Here is a 23,617-nt window from a genome sequence, read left to right as displayed (position 1 = left end):
TAAAAAAAAGTCTTCACTTTCTCTGTAGCGTAAAATATAGGACAAGAGTTCTCTTATACTTGACTCTCACATGGTTTCAAAGATGTGATAAATCCTTGGCGTGGCTGCTGCTTTAATTGATATAGGATCTTTCCTTGGTGTGAGATACTTTGTTCTACTTAAACATTTAAAGCGTGCTTACTGGCAGGCTCCTCCCTCTCAGTGTCCTGGAGCACCTTTGACATCAGCAAGTGTGGTTCCCAAACGACAAGGACAGGTCGTGGCAGTGAGCCCCTCACTGTGAAGTATTGGCTCGTCTCCTGATGCAGTCCTTGAGTTTTACTCTCAAGGCCATTTCAGGGTCATCTTATGCGTAATCCTGTGACAAACTCTAAACAGAATTTCTGCTCCTGTCTTTGAAATACTGTTAACAAAATATGTGTTGTTTATGAGATCACTAAATTGCAGATTTCTGAAACCAGAAAAATTACCTCATTTTGTGATGTTTTTGTTGGAAAATTCTCTGCTTAGACAAAGCATTTATTTTTATTAGTTGTGAGCCCATTCAGATTTTATGTTAGTTTTCCTTGATATGACTAGATTTGAATGTGGAATTATCCTTCTGCTTAAAGGCATCCTGAGATCATAGTCTAAAATAGACTCCATTCAGAGTGACGTTTTTGTAATGAGTATAGAAGTCATTTTAATTATTCAATTTTGAAATATTTGGGCTTTTAATAACTGTAGAGAAGGCTTTACTCCAGGAAATTTGCTTTCAAAACCCCACCTGAGACTCTTTGATCATTCTTGTAGCAAGCCATGTTTTGATGAAGATAATGATATGGACATTCAGAAATAATGAGAGGGTCATAACCAGTTGCTTTCTGGAATTTTAGTGCTGAGCCTACAAACAGGAATTACAACAGGGCTGGAAGGTTAGGAAATATGGAAAAAGGTTGCCACTCAAAAGAAGATGGCCATTAGAATAGATGGTGGTGTACAAAGATATGGTATCAATTTGGATCCAACCCACAGAGTGGTAATATCAGGAGATAATACTGTGAGCAGATTTGTAACCTAGGCAGTATCAGGAATATCTTAAGTAGTGGCAGGGTTTTTAGTCAGTTAGGTAAAGCATCTTAGTTCTCTATGGCCAACCAGTGTGACCCCCAAACCATAACTGGAGGAAACATGAAAAGAGGAGGGAGCTATGAAGGTCTAATCAAATTCATAAGCATTTAGTGTTACTCCTGACATGTAGCAGAGATTTAAAAAGATTGCTAATAAGTGAAAGGACTAGTGAAGGAATGAGTTTCCCAAACATGGGAAAAACAGAAATTCACAGTAGCTTACCTACCCCAGACGCCAAAGGAACTGTAACTGGGAACCAGAACACAGTCCAGTTATAGAGACTGTAGCATAGAATGGGGTAGTCAGGGACTTCATGAGCGTACTGTGGGGACCAGGAAATAGCTAGCATGCCTCTGAGTTTAGTTTCTCATTTTCTCACAAAGTTTGCAAGAACTAGGTCTATAAATTTAAGATCTCCAGGACACGACACAATCTTGGAAATGGTGGGATTTATAGGAGAGTTTCTTGTTTTCATGGACTTGATTATGTTGTAGTGAAATGTGCCAAACCATGAATCAGAAAGAGAATATAACATTGGGGGAGGGGGTAGTAATTACAGTACTCTGAGGGCATTTAAGGAGTTCAGCACTTTCTGTATCATAAATCCTCACAACCATACTGTAAGGTAGGGAATATTATCCAGCTTTAGAGATGAAGACTCAGGGGTTCAGAGATTTACTAGTTTGCCCAAGTTACATAGCTAGTGAGTAGGAGGGCCACGATTTTCACCCAGACTGTTCAGGTTCTGGCATCCCTGCTGTAGAAACACTAAGTGCCGACGTGTAACCAACTTTGGGTCTTTGGTTGATTCATTAAAAATCCCTGACTTTCTTCAACATATAGTGAAAAGTTTAATAAGACATATTACTGGCAAAGTCCTACCAACTATATAATTATTCCCATTTCATAAGATAAGAAAATAAGTAGTTGAAAATAAGTAATTGAATCTGTGTGTCTACTTCCTTAAATTTATCATAGTAAATCATCCAATAATTGTATTGTCATTTCTCAATCACTAATACAAATGCAAATAGTTTGTTGTATGATTTTTGAAGATAAATAGAGGACCTAGAGAATTTAATTATCCAAATTAAAAATAATGATTTTGGATTTTTTTTAAGTCTAAGTAATACTTTTAAAGTAGATTTAAAAAATGGACAGAGAAGCCTGGCAGGCTACAGTCCATAGAGTGACAAAGAGTTGAATATGACTGAGCAACTAACACACACACAGTACTTTAAAAAATACTATTACTTTGTCATGCACTCTCTGATACAAGGTAATCTAACAATAAATTGCTAAGTAGCCAAAAATAGATTGCACCTAGGGTTTCACAACTTGGAAGCCTCTCTTATATTTCTTTGGTCCATCCCAGAGAGATGCTTTTCAGAATTTCTGTCAATTTCAGGTTCTTGGCATTGCGCTTGAAAAGGTCTGCGTCAGCAGTATTTTGAGGGACTGTAACTGAGATCAGACATGACTGAGCGACTGAACTGAACTGAGCTCTAGAGGCCCTCTAGCCATGCCTGCTCTGATGCCTTTCCCTGTGTACCCAAAGGTTGGCCTTGACTATCCATTATTTCCTATGGTAGCTGCCCTGAAGGTACACACTGGCCACTTAGAACTGCAAAACTCATGTTGAAATCCCTATGCATTTCATGAATTCAAAGTAATCTCAGTTCAGTTCAGTTTAAATGCTCAGTCATGTCCACCTCCTTTAGACCCCATGGACTGCAGCATACCAGGCCTCCCTGTCCATCACCAACTCCCAGACCTTACTCAAATTCGTATCCATCAAGTCAGTGATGCCATCCAACCATTTTATCTTCTGTCATCCCGTTCTCCTCCTGCCCTCAATCTTGCCCAGCATCATGGTCTTTTCCAGTGAGTCAGTTCTTTGCATCAGATGGCCAGAGTATTGGAGTTCCAGCTTCAACATCAGTCCTTCCAATGAATGTTCAGAACTGATTTCTTTTAGGATTGGTTGGTTGGATCTCCCAAGAGTCTTCTCCAACACCACAGTTCAAAAGCATCAATTCTTCGGTGCTCAGCTTTATTTATAGTCCAACTCTCACATCCATACATGACTACTGGAAAAACCATAGCCTTGACTAGATGGACCTTAGTTGGCAAAGTAATGTCTCTGCTTTTTAATATGCTGTCTAGGTTGGTCATAGCTTTTCCAAGGAGCAAACATCTTTTAATTTCATCGCTGTAGTCACCATCTACAGTGATTTTGGAGCCCAAGAAAATAAAGTCTGTCACTGTTTCCATTGTTTCTCTGTTTGTCATGAAGTGATGGGGCCAGATGCCATGATCTTAGTTTTCTGAATGTTGAGTTTTAAGTCAGCCTTTTCACTCTCCTCTTTCACTTTCATCAAGAGCCTCTTTAGTTCTTCACTTTCTTCCATAAGGGTGGTATCACCTACATATCTGAGGTTATTGATATTTCTCCCAGCAATCTTGATTCCAGCTTTTGCTTCATCCAGCCTGGCATTTTGTATGATGTACTCTGCATATAAGTTGAATAAGCAGGGTGACAGTATACAGCCTTGATGTATTTCTTTTCCAATTTAGAACCAGTCTGTTGTTCCATGTTCAGTTCTAACTATTGCTTCTTAGGGACAGAAGAATTCAGAGTTACTGGATTTAGCTAAAGTCTTAGAAGCTCCTGTGCTGCTCCTGACAGCAAAACTTTGCCTTTGCTGTCACTTCATGTCCAAGCATTTTTTGTCAGTTGGTTGCTGAAAGCTTTAAAGTTGTCATTTGTCACACTTCCAGGAACACCTGGAAATTCTTAAATTGTTTTTTAGTGCTTTACTTTCTAGATTATCCAACTAGTGGTTGAGATAGGCTGCTTTATCCCCAAGTACCTCTGGTAAAATGTTTCTGGGTCAGTCACCCCGAGTCTTACTGCATCCAACCTGCCCATCTTACTGCCTGATGCTGTCAAGGAGCCTCTGCTTCTTCAGGCAGCTTGAGAATGGGCCCTGAATCTTAGGCACGAGCCCGTGTTTGTTAATACCTTTCTGTGTGGAGGACTAGAAGTGAGTCTGCTCTTTTAAGTATTTATTACTTCAGGAGAACTCGCTTGAAGGATAATGTGAAATTCAGAATAAAGGAAGTGGTCATATGATTTGCCCAGTCAGCAAGTCAGTCTAGAAGCGGAGTTTAAAACAATATTTCTCATTTTATTCCAGTCATGTGCTACCTTCTTAGAAAAAAGTACACTGTGATGCGAATTTGTTGATAATTCCTATAGCTTTTGGCTCTTTTTATATGCAAAATAATTGTTTACAGAGACTGTTTATAGCTTTTGTACAGGGTTGTACCTACCCAGAAACATGGCTTTGTACACCTTGATTGTGAGCTGTTAATTTTTTTAAAAGCTTTGTTTTTCCCTGCTTAAAAGTTTGATCTTCACAGACACACGCACACATACCCATAAAATCTAGAAAACTATTGACCTAAAATTTGTGTTCTGTATCCCAGAACATACTGATTATGTATTATCTAATTTATATACTCCCTCCATTTTATTAAAAATAGCAAACATTGTATGCAACACTGTTTCATACAGTGTTTAAAATAAAATAAATTAGGACCCCCATGGTATTTGTAAGATTATAGCTTGGTAACAGTATGTTAATGAAGCTTAGTTCAATATATTAAAAAAGTGACAATTGGAAATAAATTTTAAACAAGCATAGTAAATAAATTAATGATTAAAAATTGAAATTGAGAGAAAATAACAATAAATCTTTTTAAACTTTCAGATATGTGTACTAGAAAATATTTAATGTATTTGTTAGTTAGTTTTTGTGGCAGAGAAAAACAGCAAATCCATAAATTTGTGAAGCAAATATTTGTAGAGACCTGTGTAGATGCCAAGTGCTGGATATATTAGTGGACAAAGCACAGTGCGTGACTGCACTCTGAGAGCCCAAGTAGAAGAGATGTTTAAGGAAACACACTTAGTGATCAGTACTGGATTCTAGTGATGAAGAGTTACGTAGGAACTGAGGGAAGGAAAATACCTTTCATAGTTGGAGCTGTGGATGAATCAGGACAAACACCAAGAGAAAGAGTCCTGATTCTTGAAGCCTAATTACTTATTAAGCATTTGGGCTTGGCAGGATCAGCCTCTGTTGTGGAGGGAAACCCATGTTCAAAAGCAGGGAGCCATAAGGAAACATGTGTTCTTAGAGACCTCATATAGAATCTGAAAAGTGGACCCATTTCTGTTTTTAAATAGTAGAAGGCTGCATAGTATATGGAATTGGACTTCCCCAGGAGCTTAAAAAAATACTGTTGCCTAGAAAATTCTGATGAATGGAGAGTTTATTTAACCGGGGTATTCTGGGCTTCAGGTTGTCCAGGTGATTCTGTTGGACAGCCAACATTGAGAACCACTGGTTTTAGAACCACCTGGAATCAGACACAGATGTGCAAGTCATAGGTCTTCATGCACTCATTTGTGACCATAGGCACATAGTCTCTGTGAACCTTTTTCCTTATTTGCTAAATGGAACTAATAATATCCACTTGATAAGGCTGTAATTTATTCACCCTTTCTTTCATTCAAATTATTATTCAGTGTGTATTTACTGAATGCCTATTGTATACTAGACATCATTTTCAGTTCTGGGAACTTAATAGTGAACTAAATGTGTCTCCCCTCCTCCTTGACATAAAAGCAGTAGAGATTTTGCTTTTGTTTGCTCCAAGGAATTTATTTTCTACTATTATGAGGATTAAATATAATAACACAAGTTAAGCGCTTAGCACAATACCTGGCACACGATAAATAGAATTATTGTCATAATCATGTTTGCACACATTTAACTAGGGTCCTAAAGTGAAATTGAATAATGTTTTCATTCATAATAAAGCCTGATTACCTTTAATGGAATCAAATGTCTCATTTAAAACAAACAAATGATTAGCCTATGAATGCACCAGCATTAGTAAGATTGCAGTTTGTTTTTCTCTGCTGAGGGTGTTCACTGGCAAAAAAGGCAATCATAAAGCAACCTTCCTTATGCCTTCTGGGAACAAAGATATCTGTAAGTTATTATTACAAGGATGTAGTCAGGATCAAATGCGCCAGTTACATAATTATACATTTTTCTGTGGATACTTAGGAGAAAATAGGATGCTACTTTATAATAGCATTGCATTAATATCAGTTTTTGTGATTCTGCTGAACTCTGCAGGATGGCTTTTGTAATAGAGAACTGGCAGTGCCACAGTTCAGGAGCTTCACTAGTCTGATTAGGGCCCTCTGATGGGGCCAGCAATGACCTACCTCCAGCAAGGTGCTCCTCGAAGAAGAGATATAACGAATTTACAAAAGCTCAGAAGAAATGAAGGGATGTTGCGCTTGATGGGGATGTTTTTGGGGCAGCTTTTGGAATCAAATTTCAAAGTATAGAGCTATTATTATTTATTGTCTGTCTGTTTAGCAAATAATGCTACTTATCTGGAGAGGGAGCAATTTGAGATAAAGATTTCTGCATAGTTGATGTTTTAGAATTTTGAAAGCTGCTACTGATTTTACTTGGGGACAGTGCCCTAAAGTTCTTAACATTTGCTGAATTGTCAGAAAGTCAATTCATGTGACAACTCTATAGAGACAATCCAGTGGAAAAATTGTTGCCAGTTAGTAAGATCAGTATTTTTATCCAATGAAAGTATTCTTTTATCTGTAACATGGAACTGCTATTTTATATGTATTACAGATTATAAATTTGTTTTATTCAATGATATTTAACAAAGTTGAATTTTATTGGCCACTGACCTTATTTTCTTAAAATTTTTAAGAATGCTTTCTTCCCTCTAGATAAGTTTGCCAATTTGACCTCTGCTTCTAAATAATTTTAGTAGATTGTGCAAAGTGACAAAAACATCTCAATTACTTTCTGAAGTTTACATTTAAAATACCCTCTCTGGAAATGCATATTAATTCATGGCAAGAATTAATATTGACTGACTTCTGTTCTCCATATTCTAAACTAGTTTTTTAGTCTACTATGCTAAATTACTTATAATTCTTAAATATCTAAGAGAAAAATTATATTGCTGGCCTGCATGTGGCTGAAAATGTCACACATTGCATTTGATAGTATGTAACGGTATAAGTTTAATCTGAATAATTCTGAATAGAGACCCAAGTTGAACATGTATTTATTGTACAGGTAAACTCTTGTCTTGCTGCTGCCTTGGCAGCCGATAGTCAGTGGAGCAACATCGAATCAACTGCTATTTGAATAAGTAGCTGTTGATGGACTTGAGAGATTGCTCTGGGCCCCCATTTCTGGCAGGTTATTGATTGTTAATATCTGGGACCCCCGCAGTTTACTGTTGTCAGTGGGTAGCTGACTTAGGCAGAGATGGAACTGGGAACTAGAAGTGTTACTTTAGGCTGTTTCATCAAGAGCCATCAACCTGACAAGGCAGCTCACCATGGCATTCAGACCAACACATTGGGAGGCATAATTATTTTAATTTGAAAGTGTCTGTGGACTCTATGATATACTTTTTCTTCTCCCAAGTGAATCAAAAGTTGTATTAACTTTTCTCTATTACACGATCTTGTGCTTAAGACTGTATATGATAACTGCAAACATGTTGTCCTAAAACAGTTTGTGACATCAAAGGAAGGCTGCCAGAGATTTTCAACCCCAGCACTATTGACATTTAGGACGAATGAGTGTGTGTTATTAGGGGCTTTTCTATGTGATGTAGGATACTTACCAGCATTATTTGCCTCTCCTCATTAGATGCAATAGTGCCCCCCAGCTGTGCAACCAAAAATATCCCCTGCTGTTGCAAAATATTCTGTGTGAGATACAATCACCCATAATCGAGAACCACTGCCTTAAGAAAAAAGGAATACTTGAATTCTGTGTTATTCTTCTAAATACAGGATGAGTCAGAGCCGAATTAGATAAAGAGTTTATTTTATTTTTTAAGATATTTCTGAGTTATAAAAATTATTTCTGTAACATATACATCTTGATTGCATAAAACTTTATTCTGTAAAACTCCCTTGAATACTAAGTAAACTCTTGGATGATCTGACTTCTTATTCCTATCAGAGGAAAGAATTATCTACATTCTCGTGTCCCTTTCTTTCTAAAAAAACTTTCTATGATTCTGTTCCTTACTGCAGGTTAAAGATAACAAACTGTTGAATATTACCTTAAAGAATAGAATCCATTTTGTCCATTTGTTTTTGTGTTTTTGAAACAAACATTATTATTTCACATAGATTAAACATCAAGAATAAAAACTCCATTGACTTAGGAAGTTGAAAATATACCACCAGTAAGGTGGAAAATTGTGTTAGGTTATGCTTTGAAAAATGAAAAAGCACATTGTTAAAGTAAATTTAAGGTAAATTATTTAATTTTACTCAAGAATAGATATATCTCCTGACATACAGATTTTCATATCAACAAATGGAAACCATCCTTGTATATTCATGAAAGCATTTCTGGCAGAAAATTCTATCTTATAGCATTTATTCAGTGTTACTATATGTATTTCCTTGAACAATCATAATGTACTTCTTTAAGAGTATTCTTTTCAGACTTCATTTCTTCATAGTAAGCTGAATCTGTTGTAAAGTCGCTCACAAAGGAATAAGAAGCTGGTGGAACATCTATTTCCCCAGGAAAACGTGCAACAAATACATATGCCAAATACTTTATCTTATGTGCTCAAAAGAAATGGTGTCATCATCACCTTTCATATATCCTGAGATTTATTCACAGTTTACATTGACTGTGAGACTCTGTTATCCACTGGGAGTTCTGCTTTATTTATTCTAGATAATAAGACACTTGCAACCTGTTAACAGTTGTAAACAAATCTTTCAAGTACATCTGACATAGCAATTATGAAATGTATTTTCTTAGACAAGTATCTAGAATTAAATCAGGACAAAGGTGGAGTTTAGCTAACTACAAGAAGTTTCTGTATCGAATGGTTGAGCTATTTTTCAAAAAGCAGTTGCAAGTATTGTAGACCCCAGGCTTCAAAATCCCAGTGGAAAATTTCCTAGATAAATTACCCGTTATATTTTAGAGAAACATAGATTTGATGAATGCTTATTTAAGAAACATTCTTAATCTAAATGAGAATTAATAAATGTACAGTTAAGTGGAGAGAGGGAGAGGGAGGGAGGAAGGGAGCAGAGGAAGAATGGATTTTGGATGGATGCATGGAAGGATGGATGCATGGAAGGATGGGTGGATGCATGGAAGGATGGGTGGATGCATGGAAGGAGGATAGATATATAATGTAGGATATTGACTTTGAACCAAGACCTGCCTAATAAATTTTACCTTATATTTTATTTTTCAGCCAATGTTTTCAGTTGCACCAAGCTTAGCTACCAATGCATCAGCAGCCTTTAATCCCTACCTGGGACCTGTTTCCCCAAGCCTGGTTCCAGCGGAGATCTTACCGACTGCACCAATGTTGGTTACAGGGAACCCTGGGGTCCCTGTACCTGCAGCTGCTGCAGCTGCTGCACAGAAATTAATGCGGACAGACAGACTTGAGGTAGGAGTCATGGGTATTTTTATGTATTCCATTCTAAAATTCATAGTGTGCTCTTTGTTTTTTTATTTCTTCAGTGGCTATAAAGGTTAAAAGATAATTTAGAGATTTTGGTTCAGTGTTTGGAGCATTTTGCTAGAATATGGATATGCTATATTTCATGAAAGTAACATTTATAGAAGCCAGAACATCCATATGTAGAAAAGTGGGTAAGAACTTGGACCCTGGGATCAGACTGCTTTTTACTTGGTTCCGCCTCAGTTTTCTTATCTTCAAAATGAAGAAACAATTTTATCTCAAAGAGTTAGACTTAGCTTCCTAAATGTTTCTTGTTACTGTTGCTATTAACAAATTCTGTCAATCCCCTGATACTTGTTCTCATGAACTTGTTATTAAGTTACTACATACAAAGTGTTTAAATAATTTTCATTGTAAGTTTCCTCATAACCCTCACAATGTTTCAGCAGGAATGACAAGGCACCTTTGTTTGTGAAATGCGCTGATAAATTTTTAATTGCAAATTGGGTGATACTCTGTCTTCGAGTCAAGGATAATCCGATGTATGTGCTTTGCTATTGCTGCTTGAAAAAGAAATTAAAGATATAATCTTACATTGAAGTAGTTGAGAATTTCAACTTGACTGTAAATTAGTGGACTTGGTAAACTCTAAATGGGAAAAATGGCAGCATTACTGTACACTGAAGCTCTCAAATCTGGCTTTGGTATCCAAATACAGAAAAAATGAGCTTTTCCTCTTTTCCCTGGTTAGGATGAGGCAATATTTAGTACTAGAAGTTTTGCGTGTCTTAATTACAAGAGAATGGCAAAACAAGGCCATTGTGTGAACATAATTGACACTAATAATTTATCAATTTAGCAGGAATTTATTTAATAAGTACCACTTTCTGTTGATTAAGTTTCATTGCATGCATTACAAAGGATCTCAGATTTCAGAGTACTTATTAACTGCCACCACCTTTCTGATGGTAGTAGCAATAGTTGATAATTATTGGATATTTACTCTCTACCAGCCCTAGCATTATCCCTCCATGTGCAACACACATTTAATGTTCAAAGCAATCTTATGAGAAAGATACTATCGTTAACTCCATTTAACAAGGCAATAAACTTGAGAGAGAGATGTGATTTATTCAAGGTCACATGGGTAGGATCTTCTGGTGGGGCATGATATCAGAATTTTAAACACTGTTATTACTCCCCTTCCCATAAAGTGATGGTACAAACAAGAGCAGGAAATTTGGGCTTGTATGTTCCCTTTAGAGTTTTTGTTTGTTTGTTTTAGGCTTATTTTTAACCTTTCATTGAACATGTTGGAAAAAGCTCCTACTTATAGGAGTTCCATAAGGAGAACTCGGGAAGAATGTTGAGACCTGATTGCGTGCCCTCTGTGAACCAAGGACCCTGCCGTGTGCTAGAGATAAAACCTTGACTTGCGGGTGGTTTGTCATTGCATAGTTTTTTTTTTGCTAATTAATAACTAATGCTATTTGCAGAGAAATTTAGGAGCAAATTTAGGAAGTTTTAAATATTTAAAAATTATTAGATGCTCAGTATGTGAATCCCCCCCCACCCCAACCTTTCAGAAGCGTATCTTAAGGTTCTTGATTGTTTAATGGGAACCAAATAGGCAGTCTGAGATTAACTTGATTGAATTAATTTTTAATAGGAGATTAAAACTGAGATTGTCTCTATTTAAATCTCTTTCAAGGAACCTTTTAAAAGGCTGATTGTGTATTCAGAACTCTTTTAAACTAATTCTTCCACAATTTTAGGTAGACTGTAATTGGTTATATTCTGTATGATGTTTAGTTAAAATGAAGACTTCCGTCTTTCATTTGGTTTTGTTTTTCTTTTGCAAGGAGCTACTGCAAGTATTTTTTTCTGTCTTCCTTTCTAGTAGTCACAACAAATGGCTCCTGTTGTAATGACTGTCATTTCCTTTTAACCTGAATTCCACTTATCTCAATGCCTGATAGTAGGGCAGCTTCCTATCTTATTCTCATTCACAGGATCTGCTTCAGTGTCACAGTTACAACCTGTTAGAATATTGCAGTGTGATGCTAAGGGGCACGTCTTTCTCCTTGGCATTGTGATTTCAGACATTCCTGTCTTCAGGCTCTTCCCTCTCATGCTCATTACACCATATCTTGGGGGTCTAAGAGACAGGGCAGTAAGTGCCAACACTTATTTACACATTTAGTTGTTTGGGATTTAAATCTGTGCTTGATTTTTAACTCATGGAACTCCCAAGTACATTTTAGAATTTTTGAGTTATTTTTGAGGTAAATAAATTTTGAATCAGTTAAAATACTGGCCAGTTCTTCTTGCCACTTCCTTTTCTTTTTTTTTACTACAAAATAGGAAGTGAAGAAGTTAAAAACAGCATAGATTATCATCCTTCTGATTCTTTTGTTTAGAAGAACTAACATATAGCACCCAATGTGATGCTACAAACAATGTTGATACTACAAAAAATGGAAAAAGAGGAACCCAAAGATTAGTGTTGGTGATGTTGCTAATTAAGTGAGTAAGCATAGGTCAAGGTTTTTTTTCCCCCTAAGTGTCATATTTCACACATATTAATCTAGGGGATTATACCAGATAATCTCTATGACCATCTCCAGTAAGGTGAAATTTAGATCATTTTCTTGCATTTAATGCCAACTACAAATTATTGAAAAGGTTATTTATGTGTGTGTGTGTATATATATCCTCACATGCATAAGTTTTCTATCACTATCCATATTATCCATTCTTTGTCGGATGTCTTTTAAAAGACTTTGCAGCTGTGTACTCTCTATGGTGTAAAATCAGTTTTCTCTAAAGAGGAGCAAACCTCTTAAATATTGGTCACTGAAATGAGTCTTTTAAAAAATTCCATTTTGTGATCTTGGGGTGCCATTGTGTAATTTCTGAGTGGTGGTTATTTTCAATGATTATTTTAACAAATTGTTAAAATCTGTATGTACTAGAAAGGACTGAGATTTTTAGTCATATCTGCTTTACTACAAAGAGTTGGTAATTAAGGAAATTGTTTATTTTCAAGATACACAATAATTTTTTTATGGTGCAAAAAGGATCCATGAGTGCACTTATTCTCTCCTTTATTCAGCAATATCCAGTGAAGAACTGTTGACCATATTTCAAGTAAAAACTGTTGTGAGGAATATCTTGAGGCATCAAAAGGTTGCCTACTGTTTCATAACAATAAAAGGTCCCCCAGAATAGTGCCAAGCTCATAAATGATGGCCTAGTAACTTGTTTAATGAAGGAATAAATGACTCAGTCAACTAGTTAATCAATTAATTAATCCATGCCCTTATTCAGAGTTTAGGGTAATCTACCAGAGGAGATAAAACACGACACGTTTTTAACATTGTTAGCATTATCCTTGGGAACGTGTTTACATTTTGAACATTCCAACTACGAAATATGGCATCTTGTTCATGCCCCTAATCCTAGAGCAATAGTTTTCAAGCTTTAATGTGATTAGAATCACTTGGGATGATTGTTAAAAATGAAAAGCCTGGGGATTCTCTGGAGGCCCAGTGGTTAGGACATGGGCTTTCACTAAGGAGAGTGCAGGTTTAATTCCTGCTCAGGGAACTAAGATCCTGCAAGCCACAAGGCACAACCAAAAATTAAAACATAAAAAATTGTTTTTAAATGTGGGGCCTCATCCCCACAGACTGATTTGGTGGGTCTGCAGTGGGGCTCTCAAATTCTTTTCACAGATGATCTGGGTGATTCTAAATGCAAATGGTTTATAAAATACTGTCAAGGGGGTGTGAGCACCTGTTATTTAAGTATTAACTTTTTTATCATTTACCTCATGTAGTTACTTGTGATTCTGGATTAAAAATCTGTCTCCTCAAATGCATTTAGTATTCTGTATTTTGTGAAGTTGCTGGGAACAACGTGGTACAGCATAATGAAATATGTTAAGAAAACAATGGTGATTTTAGGGGGCAATTTATACCACATAACAGCATTAATAAAACAGAGAACAAACCAGTGGCCACATACTTCATATGCTGATGGAGACACTAGATTGCCATTAGGTTAACTATATTATTTTTATATTAATAGTCTATGTGACATATTCCAGCAAAGGTGGGCAAACTACTCGGCTTCTGATATTTTCAGTTGGAGTTGTTTCAAAATAATGTATTCATTTGCTGAAAGTTTTATTCTACTGAGGCAATCATGACATGAGTTTTTAATTCAGGCCACTGGATATTGAATGCTTCCACTACTTACTGATACAGAAGAGTCTAGTGGCTTTTTTCATATAGGTATAAAAACATATGATACCTACTGACTACACACACAAAAAAAGCATTTAAAGCTAAATGTGGATTTAAGTGATGGTGAAAGGATGCCTCCATGACAGCATTATAGGAATTTAATGGATTTGTCATGATCTACTGCATATAAACGACACTCATTTCAAAATGAGATTAGAAAAGCAAATGCTTTTAATAATACAAGAAAGGCTTATTGATAGAATTACTTTACTTTTGTGTTTTTGTCTCGAGTATTTAGCTACTGTTTTTGTGATATTTTAATTTCTTTAGAAAATCACCAAGAAATATTAAGAGTTTAATGCACATGGTTCTATGAAGTTTAAATTAAAAAAATAATAATTGTAATAAGACTTTAGAATGGATGAATAATGTAGTGTAATAAGACACTAAAATGGTGAACTCATGTTCCCATTTAAAATTCCTAGTCTGTGATGTCTGTAATTAGTTTGAGTTTTGCTTTGGAGACGATATAGTTGCAAGTTGTTTCTTTAGTTGGTCATTCTGATATCTTCAGATTTGATTTTTAAGTTACTTGAAATCAAATGACAAATTCTTAGCTATATTATCTATAGAAATGTGCTTGTCTTCACTGGCTAATGGCAGTAATGGTGGATTTCACCTTTCAGATTTCAAAGAAAAGTCCCAGATGATCTTAGCAGAAACCCTCTAGAGTAGCATTATAGATGTCTTTTTCTTCATTTCTTTAAAAATGAGATTCAGATAGACCAAGCTTGTTCAGTTATCTGGTAACAAACTGAAACTAGATATCACATCATTAGATATTTATCTTGGGAATGTAATTATACAAGCAATTAACCAAGATCATTTCCCCTAATCATCACACTTTTAAGATATGGATATTTGAATTCTTTTTGAAACATAGATAATTTCTTCATATTTGTATATTCATGACCTATAATGCTATGGATTCTTTGATAAAATAATTGATTATTCAGTATTTATGTTTTAAAATGTGTGTTAGCTCAAATTTAATAGAAAATAAAACATCATGATACTTAACTGTTGAACAACAGGTATATATGTATCTTTGACTAAGCTCCTTAATATTAGTCATTAGACTTCAATTGGCCTTTCCTGGTGGCTTAGTGGTAGTTAAAAAAAAAACCCCGCCTGCCAGTGCAGGAGACGTGGGTTTGATCCCTGGGTTGGGAAAATCCCCTGGAGGAGGAAATGGTAACCCACTCCAGAATTCTTGCCTGGGAAATCCCATGGACAGAGGAGCCTAGCAGGCTGTAGTCCATGGGGTTGCAAAAGAGTCAGACACAACTGAGTGACTAACACTTTCATTTCTTACAACCTATTATTATTTTGACCGATTTGAAATATGTTTGTCATATTTATAAAAAATTGAGATCACATAACAGAACTGTTTATTTTAACCAGATTTGTATAGTATGTTTTAAGCTATCTATGTATTATTTTTTCAGTATTCATGATTCCGTAACTAGTAAATAAAAATAGTAGATAGAACCCAAAATTTCTGTTTTCAGACTCTGTCCTCTTTGCATACTACCACTGCTATTTAATTAACAAAGAAGGTTTATGTAGAATTAACATAGATTTCCTTAGGAAGTTTTTCTAATTGCTTTTCCTTTTGATTATTTAAAGTTTATTAGCCAAAGATGTTTTTCTGGAAATGAAACTTACTGCTTTAATGTTTTCAGTAAATATTTTTATCAAAGTGATGATTTTTACTGTGAAAGTAACTTCTTAGCCTTTTTGTATGAAAGTTTACAAAACTTACGTGATTTCCAAAGCATATCTTATGTTAACACTTACAAACATCCTTTTTGATTGAAGGTTGTTAGCTAGTCGATGGAATTATTTTCATCTAGGTTTTAAACCACTTATCAAACTGTAAAAGTAGTTGTATTTGTTGACCCACTAATGCCATTTCTACATATTCATCCTTATAGAATGATTTTTTTGGTGTGGTCTTGAAGATAGCCTTTGCAACATTATTTGTAGTATGGAAATATTGGAAATAATCTAGATGTTCTCTGAAAGAGTTACTTACACTGTGCATATCTATTTGATGGAATTTGATTCAGTCAGCAAAAATAATCACTGTGGACACTGTTTAGTAAAATGGCAAAAAGAATGTTTACATACATCAGCAGGCAATAACAGATCACCAGGTAATAACCATACTCTAATTACAACTATTTAAAAAATACATTAGTGCAGAAGATCAGATGGGAATAGCAAAAAGGGCCACAACATTGTTAGGATTTTCAAATTTAATCTTCTTTGTTACAAATTCTCTATACGGTAAATTGTGCAACTTTCTTATCCTGATTTGAGTTGGATGGTTAAATTTGTTGAAATTTTGTCTGTCAACTAGAATTTGCAAATGCAGTACCAGACTAAGACATTTCTTTGAGAGAGCAGCACACCCTACAGTTTCTCGAGTTTATCAGAGAAACCAGGCCAAACTCATATTCATCAGTCAAGAAACAGATCTCATTTTATTTTTAATGAAAAATTTTATTTAGAAATGAGATGTATTGATTATTAGAGAAAAATCTGGGTGAAAAGCTGTGGGAGGTTTGTTCTGTTGAGATCGGTCTCCAGTAAGCCAGATGTACACCTAAAGCTTGGCAGCATTCTTTAGCCCCTCTGGCCTTTTCGGCTCGCACCAGTACAAGTTTACACAAGAGATTTTCTGTTTCTTCTTTATATTTTTTCAAAGGCAAGAATAATTGGAGAAAAGCTATTTCAGTGTAGTTCTTCTATTCTGTTTCTCTTGTCAGGAGAAACATTAAGCTGGATTAAAAACAAGAAAAGTGAAACAGTCACTTTAGGACAAGATTCTAAGCTGACTGCTAGTTATCAACTCTGCTTAAGTGCTTTTTAGAATTCTCCCTAAATGAATCCTTCAAGACTGTAAAGAGTACAAAATTGTACTAAACCAGTTACTAGCTTATACAAAACACACATACTAACTTATACAAAACATACATATACATAGGTATAAAGCAAATGGACAGGGACCAGAAGAGGTCTTAGAATGACCATCTTTATGCAACCTGACGGTAAGTTCATATTCCTGAAAATAAAAAGAACATTGAGACAGACAGAGAAATAAAAAGTCAAAATCAGCCCAGCATTCAGGTTTTATTTGGGGGGACTGATGCTTAAATTTCTGGCACAAACACTGGCGTAATTGCTTTTGGAAAATAACAAATCTTTGATTTTAGTAGTTATTCAGGCTCCTGCAGATAGACTACCTTTAGATGTTATTTCTTGTCATTGTGGCAGAGAGTAAGAGAAATTGGAAAAGAGTGTTGGTTCAGCTGCTGCCAGATTCTTTGTGAGCATATTCGAGAAAGCAAAAATTACTGAAAAGCTAATAGTAGTAGTGTCCGAACGACAGTTTAATGTTGGATGAGGCTGAATTGACATAGATTTTTTTAAACAGAAAAGTGGCCTTTTTGCTTATGCATAAGTTTTACATATCTACATGAAAAGTTCTTAATCCATATTTAAAATCTCCTCGTACTTTGAGAAGTCTAATTTAGTAAGTGGGGATTTGTGGTTTAGAAAGCAGCACAGCTTGATTGCATGCTCAGTGAGAGTGGAGGACAAGAATTCCGGAAAACAGTTTAACCACGTTTCCTTTTCAAATTATAAACTCTTCGATATCCTTGTTTTCTTCTATTCAAGAAGATAAATGTAATGATAAAAAAGTAGCATCTTTTGTAACTTTCTAAGTCATCTTTTACTCCTAATATTTCTCGGAGTATCTGGCACAGAGTAATTATTTAATAATTTTTTAAAATTATATAAATTGGAATGATGAGTAGAGTTGACTTGGCTATATAGATAGGATGCATTTCTTTAGCTTGAGGTTTCTAAATGGTACGAGATGTTCTTTTTTAACGTGAAGCATGATACAAATTATAGAGGCCTTTTTAAAAGGAATCATTTTCCTCAATAATGGGATATGTATATAAAAGGAGGAAACACCTAGAATTGAATGAAATCATTTTATGTACGTAAATCCAAGAAAATCTTTGTTTTTTAAATCATAGCAGAGTTTGCCTTGTTTTTTTTTTTTCTTCATGAATTCCAAAATAGAGTGTTCAGGGACTGTATCTGTTCCGTTTGTAAAAGATTTGTGAAAAACAAAAAGGAAACATCCTTAAAGCATGAAGTAATATGAGCATAAAAATATCAAAAGGACTTTCTGTGTTTAGGTGGCCCTCTTGTGGTAAAAAGGTCAAACTTTCCTGAATGAAAGTGCTGGCAACTTTTTGAAAAGAGCAAGCACCTTGACAAGCCATAAAGTATGTGCTGTCGCATCCAACTCTTTGCGACCCCATGGACTGTAGCCCACCAGGCTCCTCTGTCCACGGAATTTTCCAGGCAAGAATACAGGAGTGGGTTGCCACTTCCTACTCCAGGGGATCTTCCTGACCCACGAATTAAACCCACATCTCCTGAATTGGCAGGCAGATTCTTTACCACTGTGCCACCTGGGAAATCCCCAACAACCTTTAATAGTAAGAGGTCTGAATCAAGCAAATGGATGTAAAATAATCCATTTTCACCTTTTCTCCAGGGACCCTATCCAAAATTAATAGATATAAAACAAACAGATAACAAAAACTAATCCTTTTCCATCTGCTTTACATTCACTACCCGGTGAATAACTAATGATCAAAAATATAGCTCTTAGAAACATTTTACAAAAAAGCTATCATTTTACTTTTTGCACTTTAACTTTTAAATTATTTCTGATTAGCATAAAATTTGCAAAAATAGAACTGAGTCCCTGCATCTCCTTCACCCAGCTTATCTAAATATTGACAGGTTACATAACCATGTTACCGCTTACAAAACCAGAAAATTAACATTGATATGCTGCTATTAACCAATCTACAGACCTTAATCAAATTTCACCCATTGTCCTACCAATATCCTTCCTCTGACTCAGGATTGTTCAGTCTATAACAGTATCTCAGTCTTTCTTTGTCTTTCATGACCTTGACACTTTGGGAGAGTACTGATGAGTCATTTTGTAAAACATCCTACCATTTTAGTTTGTTTAATGTATTGTCATGATTAAATTCAGGTTATGCGTTCTCAGCAATAATACAACAAATGTGATGTTGTAACCTTTTTTCAGTGCATCATATCAGTAGATATGTGATATCATTATGTCTTTATTACTGGTGATATTAACTTTGTTTGGTTAAGTGGTGTCTATAGAGTTCTTCACTACAAAGTTACTATTTCCTCCTGTTTCCTAATGAGTAAGTATGGCCTTCCATGATGTCTCAGTAGTAAAGAATCCACCGGCAATGTAGGAGTTGCGGGTTCAGTTGCTGGGTTGGGAAGATCCCCTGAAGAAGGAAATGGCAACCTACTCCAATGCTCTCGTCTGGAGAATCCCATGGACAGAGGAGCCTGGTGAGCTACAGTCCATGGGGTCACTAAAGAGTCAGACACGACTAAGCAATTGAACAACAACAATGAATAAGTGTATCAACTTTATTTAAATTAGATGTTTTACCATAGTTAGTATCTTAAGTGCATTTTCTTCCTCATGGACATTTTATTGAAATGGGGCTGTAATTAGTATACTACGACTTCCCTGTAGCTCAAACGGTAAAGAATATGCCTGTGAAGAGGGAGACCAGGGTTCGATTCCTGGGTCAGGAAGTTTTTCTGGAGGAGGGAATGGCAATCCATTCCAGTATTCTTGCCTGGAGAATTCCATGGACAGAGAAGCCTGGCAGGCTACAGTCCATGGGGTCGCAAAGAGTCGGACATGACTGAGTGACTCACACACGCACAATGTTTTCAAGTTATTTTGTGGTTCCTTTGCAAATTCTTTCCCCCTTTCACCTGTAGCCTTCTGTCACCACTCCTGCACTTTAAATCTTGAGAAAGTTTCTACTTGTCCATAATGACTGACCTTCGTGCACTTTATGACCCCATAGGTATGTCGAGAGTACCAGCGAGGCAATTGCAACAGAGGAGAAAATGATTGTCGGTTTGCCCATCCTGCTGACAGCACAATGATTGACACCAATGACAACACAGTCACCGTGTGTATGGATTACATCAAAGGGAGATGCTCTCGGGAAAAGTGCAAATACTTCCATCCTCCCGCACATCTGCAAGCCAAGATCAAGGCTGCCCAATACCAGGTCAACCAGGCTGCCGCAGCACAGGCTGCAGCCACTGCAGCTGCCATGGTGAGTAGAGACCTTAGCTCAGTCCTTGTGAACGGTCACAGAAACAGTGAACAGCTGTATCTGACAACAAGCTATTCATTTATTAACCTTTTTAAATTTTTTTTTTTTTTTTGCTGAAGATATGTTTGTTCAGGTATCCCAGACAATACGTAATGAAGTGACCATTCAGAGAAGTGAGGGTAACTCCTCAAATGGTTCAGATTGCTCCTACCCTCGGCCTAATTTTTAATACTCTGTCTTACTCTGGATATAGGGTTTCTGAAATTTCTGCTTTGTACAGAACACCTGTCTCCTTTTCAGTTTAACGATACTGCCATTTCTGGTCCTCTTATTTCTGTGTGCTATCTAATCAGCCATTGTTTTCCTTCGGTGTGTTCTTCTGCACATCAAGGCTCTTCTCTACATTTATCTTGCTTTAACCATAACAAAATCTGAAACTATTTAGGAGAATTGCTTCAACAAAACTGGTTTTAGGTTTCCGTACAAGATGTTGAGCAGTTTGCGTATCTAGATTATCTTGAACTATATTGTGGCATAAACAGACATGTAAAACTAGAGACGTTTGCCTATGCCATTACATAGAGAGGAGAAAGCAGGACTGAAGGAAGAGTTAGAAATGGATCATTTAGAACAGATACTAAACTATAATGAAGGGAAAATTTAACGTGATCTAATAGCTGATTTTAATGAGTCCAGTTTTGTTCTTTGCTTAGCTGTTTTAATGTTGTCCTTTTTTTTTTTACATAAATATATGACTTAATTGTTAAATTATTCATGAAAAAGAACCCTGTGTGGTATTTTGTAGCACAGTCAAATAGTCACGGAGAGGTCTTTTCTGTGTTTGTTTATGGATACTTGAGCAAAAATACAGAAGGCAGACTCTCTCCTCTTCTCTTCCTTCCACTCTCTCTTTTTTTTTTTCTGTTAGAGTATCTTGTTTGTAATTAACTACGAAGAGGAGTTATCCTCCCAATAACAACTCAGTAGTGCCTTTATTGTGCATGCTTAGTCTTGTTATTCGTTGTATATGGCATTCCGATGATTTGTTTTTTTATTTGTTTTTTCTCACCTACCCAAAAATGCACTGCTGCCCCCATGATGCACCTCTGCTTGCTGTTTATGTTAATGCGCTTGAACCCCACTGGCCCATTGCCATCATGTGCTCGCTGCCTGCTAATTAAGACTCAGTCGGCTGTCAAATCACTGAAGCGACCCCTCGAGGCAACCTTTGACCTGGTACTATGACCTTTCACCTTTTAGCTTGGCATGTAGCTTTATTGTAGATACAAGTTTTTTTTTTTTTTAATCAATTTAAAAATATATATTCCTTTTTCTGTTATAAAGTTGTAAAGTACAATGAAAACTGAGTGTGGTTTCCTGACAAAATTAGTGGAAAGACTGTAAACAAGTCCCTGGACAGATGTGGTACAATGAAAGAATCCAAAAGCCCAGCAGCCCACATTCAGTTTAACTACATTGTAGAATGTTCTAATGAAGTATTTGAAGGACATTAAAAATGTATTTTTGGACTGTATATTTATGTACCTGTTTGGTTAGCATGGCTTTAGTGATAGAATTATTGACTTTTTAATATTTATAGTTCAGTGTTTTAAGAAAAAAAAAAAACTTGCATGCTCTGGGACATGTGCATGTTCAGGTAGATTTGGGGAGGAGGGCAGAGTGGGGCTGGGTTTTATTTTACCAGTTTCGGTCACTTCGTACGATTAACTATTAACATTGCTTATACTTGTCAATCCTCATGGAGCTCGCAGTGCAGCTTTTCTTCTTTTCCCAAATCAATGGCTTCTCCCAGAAAGCCTGAAGCATTATGGGACTTAAAACACTTTAACACATTATAACATGTGCTCTCATACTAGTGGGGTTTTTTTTTCTCCAAAACAAAAATAATGCTTCCTTTAAAGCTTTTATCTTGCCTTTTTTTTTCCCCCTTTAAATTTTTGTTTATTGGATGTTTTTCCCTCGGGTAGTTAAGTGCTCTGCTGCTTGCTTGCTCATGCTTCCTAACAATTTTAGCCTTCAACTGATTTTTCTTTTTTCTTTTTCTCTTTTTACTGGTATTTGTTTTTTATACTCACTCACTAAACAGGGAATTCCTCAAGCTGTACTTCCCCCATTACCAAAGAGGCCTGCTCTTGAAAAAACCAACGGTGCCACAGCAGTCTTTAACACTGGTATTTTCCAATACCAACAGGCTCTAGCCAACATGCAGTTACAACAGCATACAGCATTTCTCCCACCAGGTAAGGCGTTTGAGTTTGTTAATAAGTAAATCTGATAATGCATGTAGATTGCTATTGGTAGAGCAGATAAGCCATGCCCCTAGTCATTTTTAACCATAGAGCAGGTGGAAGGTAAGATGAAAAGTTGTCTCAGGTCTCTCCTATGATTTTCCTTAAAAACTAAGAGTTTTAGCTTAATGAAAAATGGATGAGAAGTCAGTGATATTTTGTATATTTATTTGTATTTGTGTAATTTGAAATGAAATAGAGTTCTCTTTTTTTTTTCTCTTTCCTCAACACCGTTACATGTCTGTCAAGCTATTTTATGACCCTTTCCTGCTGTAAGACCCCTTTGCCTTCATGATTCCAGAGTTCATTTGAATTATATGAAATTACACTTCAGTTTTGGTTTTTATTTTTCAGCCTTTTTGTTTTCAAGGTGGAGAATAAAAAACTGACTCTGTTCCAATCTTATTGGTACCAATCAGTATACATCACTTAAAGTTTTTGCTCCTGAGCTAATATTGAAGTAGCCCTAAGTACCCAGTGAAGTTTACATTTATAAGTGAGTTACACATTTGTGGTTTCAGTTGATTTCAACTTAGTAACATAAACATACTCTAGAACTATACACAAAGATTTACAATTTAAAAACATAAACTAATCAGTCACTTAATTACCTGGAAATTTATTATTTTTACTTACTCTTCTTTTGCTTCAGACAATACATATTACATTCCTTATAATCTAGAGTTTAAGTAACCAGAGACTCTAATCTTATTTCCTCTTCATCTCTTAATCTTTCTTAAAAATTGCCGTGTGTTAAGAGATTCAGTTAATAAAATAATTTTATTAATTAAATTGATAAATTTATAATTAGATGTGTATGTCAAAGATACAGACCCATTAGTATGTTATACTATGCTAACAGTATTTACAGTGCATTAGGTTCAAAATCGGAGAAGGCAATGGCACCCCACTCCAATACTCTTGCCTGGAAAATCCCATGGACGGAGGAGCCTGGTGGGCTGCAGTCCATGGAGTTGCTAAGAGTCGGACACGACTGAGCGACTTCGCTTTCACTTTTCATTTTCATGTATTGGAAAAGGAAATGGCAACCCACTCCAGTGTTCTTGCCTGGCGA

General features: G+C 36.0%; 1 protein-coding gene across 10 annotated transcripts in view; it reads left to right on the top strand.

The window, feature by feature from the left end:
• MBNL1 (muscleblind like splicing regulator 1) overlaps positions 1 to 23,617 on the top strand; it is a 189,481-nt gene that overhangs the window by 150,965 nt on the left and 14,899 nt on the right. For 7 of the 10 annotated variants that reach the window (XM_052647743.1, XM_052647711.1, XM_052647678.1 and 4 more), the window contains 4 exons: positions 9,481 to 9,681; positions 19,976 to 20,233; positions 21,416 to 21,469; positions 22,341 to 22,494. In XM_052647743.1, coding sequence (XP_052503703.1) covers positions 9,481 to 9,681; positions 19,976 to 20,233; positions 21,416 to 21,469; positions 22,341 to 22,494 — 667 coding nt within the window. Of the gene's footprint in view, positions 1 to 9,480; positions 9,682 to 19,975; positions 20,234 to 21,415; positions 21,470 to 22,340; positions 22,495 to 22,791; positions 22,832 to 23,617 lie in introns of those variants that run through there. The other 3 variants (XM_052647695.1, XM_052647686.1, XM_052647721.1) reach the window with 2 other exon arrangements.

Source organism: Budorcas taxicolor, chromosome 1 (assembly GCF_023091745.1).
Source record: "Budorcas taxicolor isolate Tak-1 chromosome 1, Takin1.1, whole genome shotgun sequence".
NCBI classification, from domain to species: domain Eukaryota; kingdom Metazoa; phylum Chordata; class Mammalia; order Artiodactyla; family Bovidae; genus Budorcas; species Budorcas taxicolor.
This window is presented reverse-complemented; position numbering and strand designations above follow the sequence as displayed.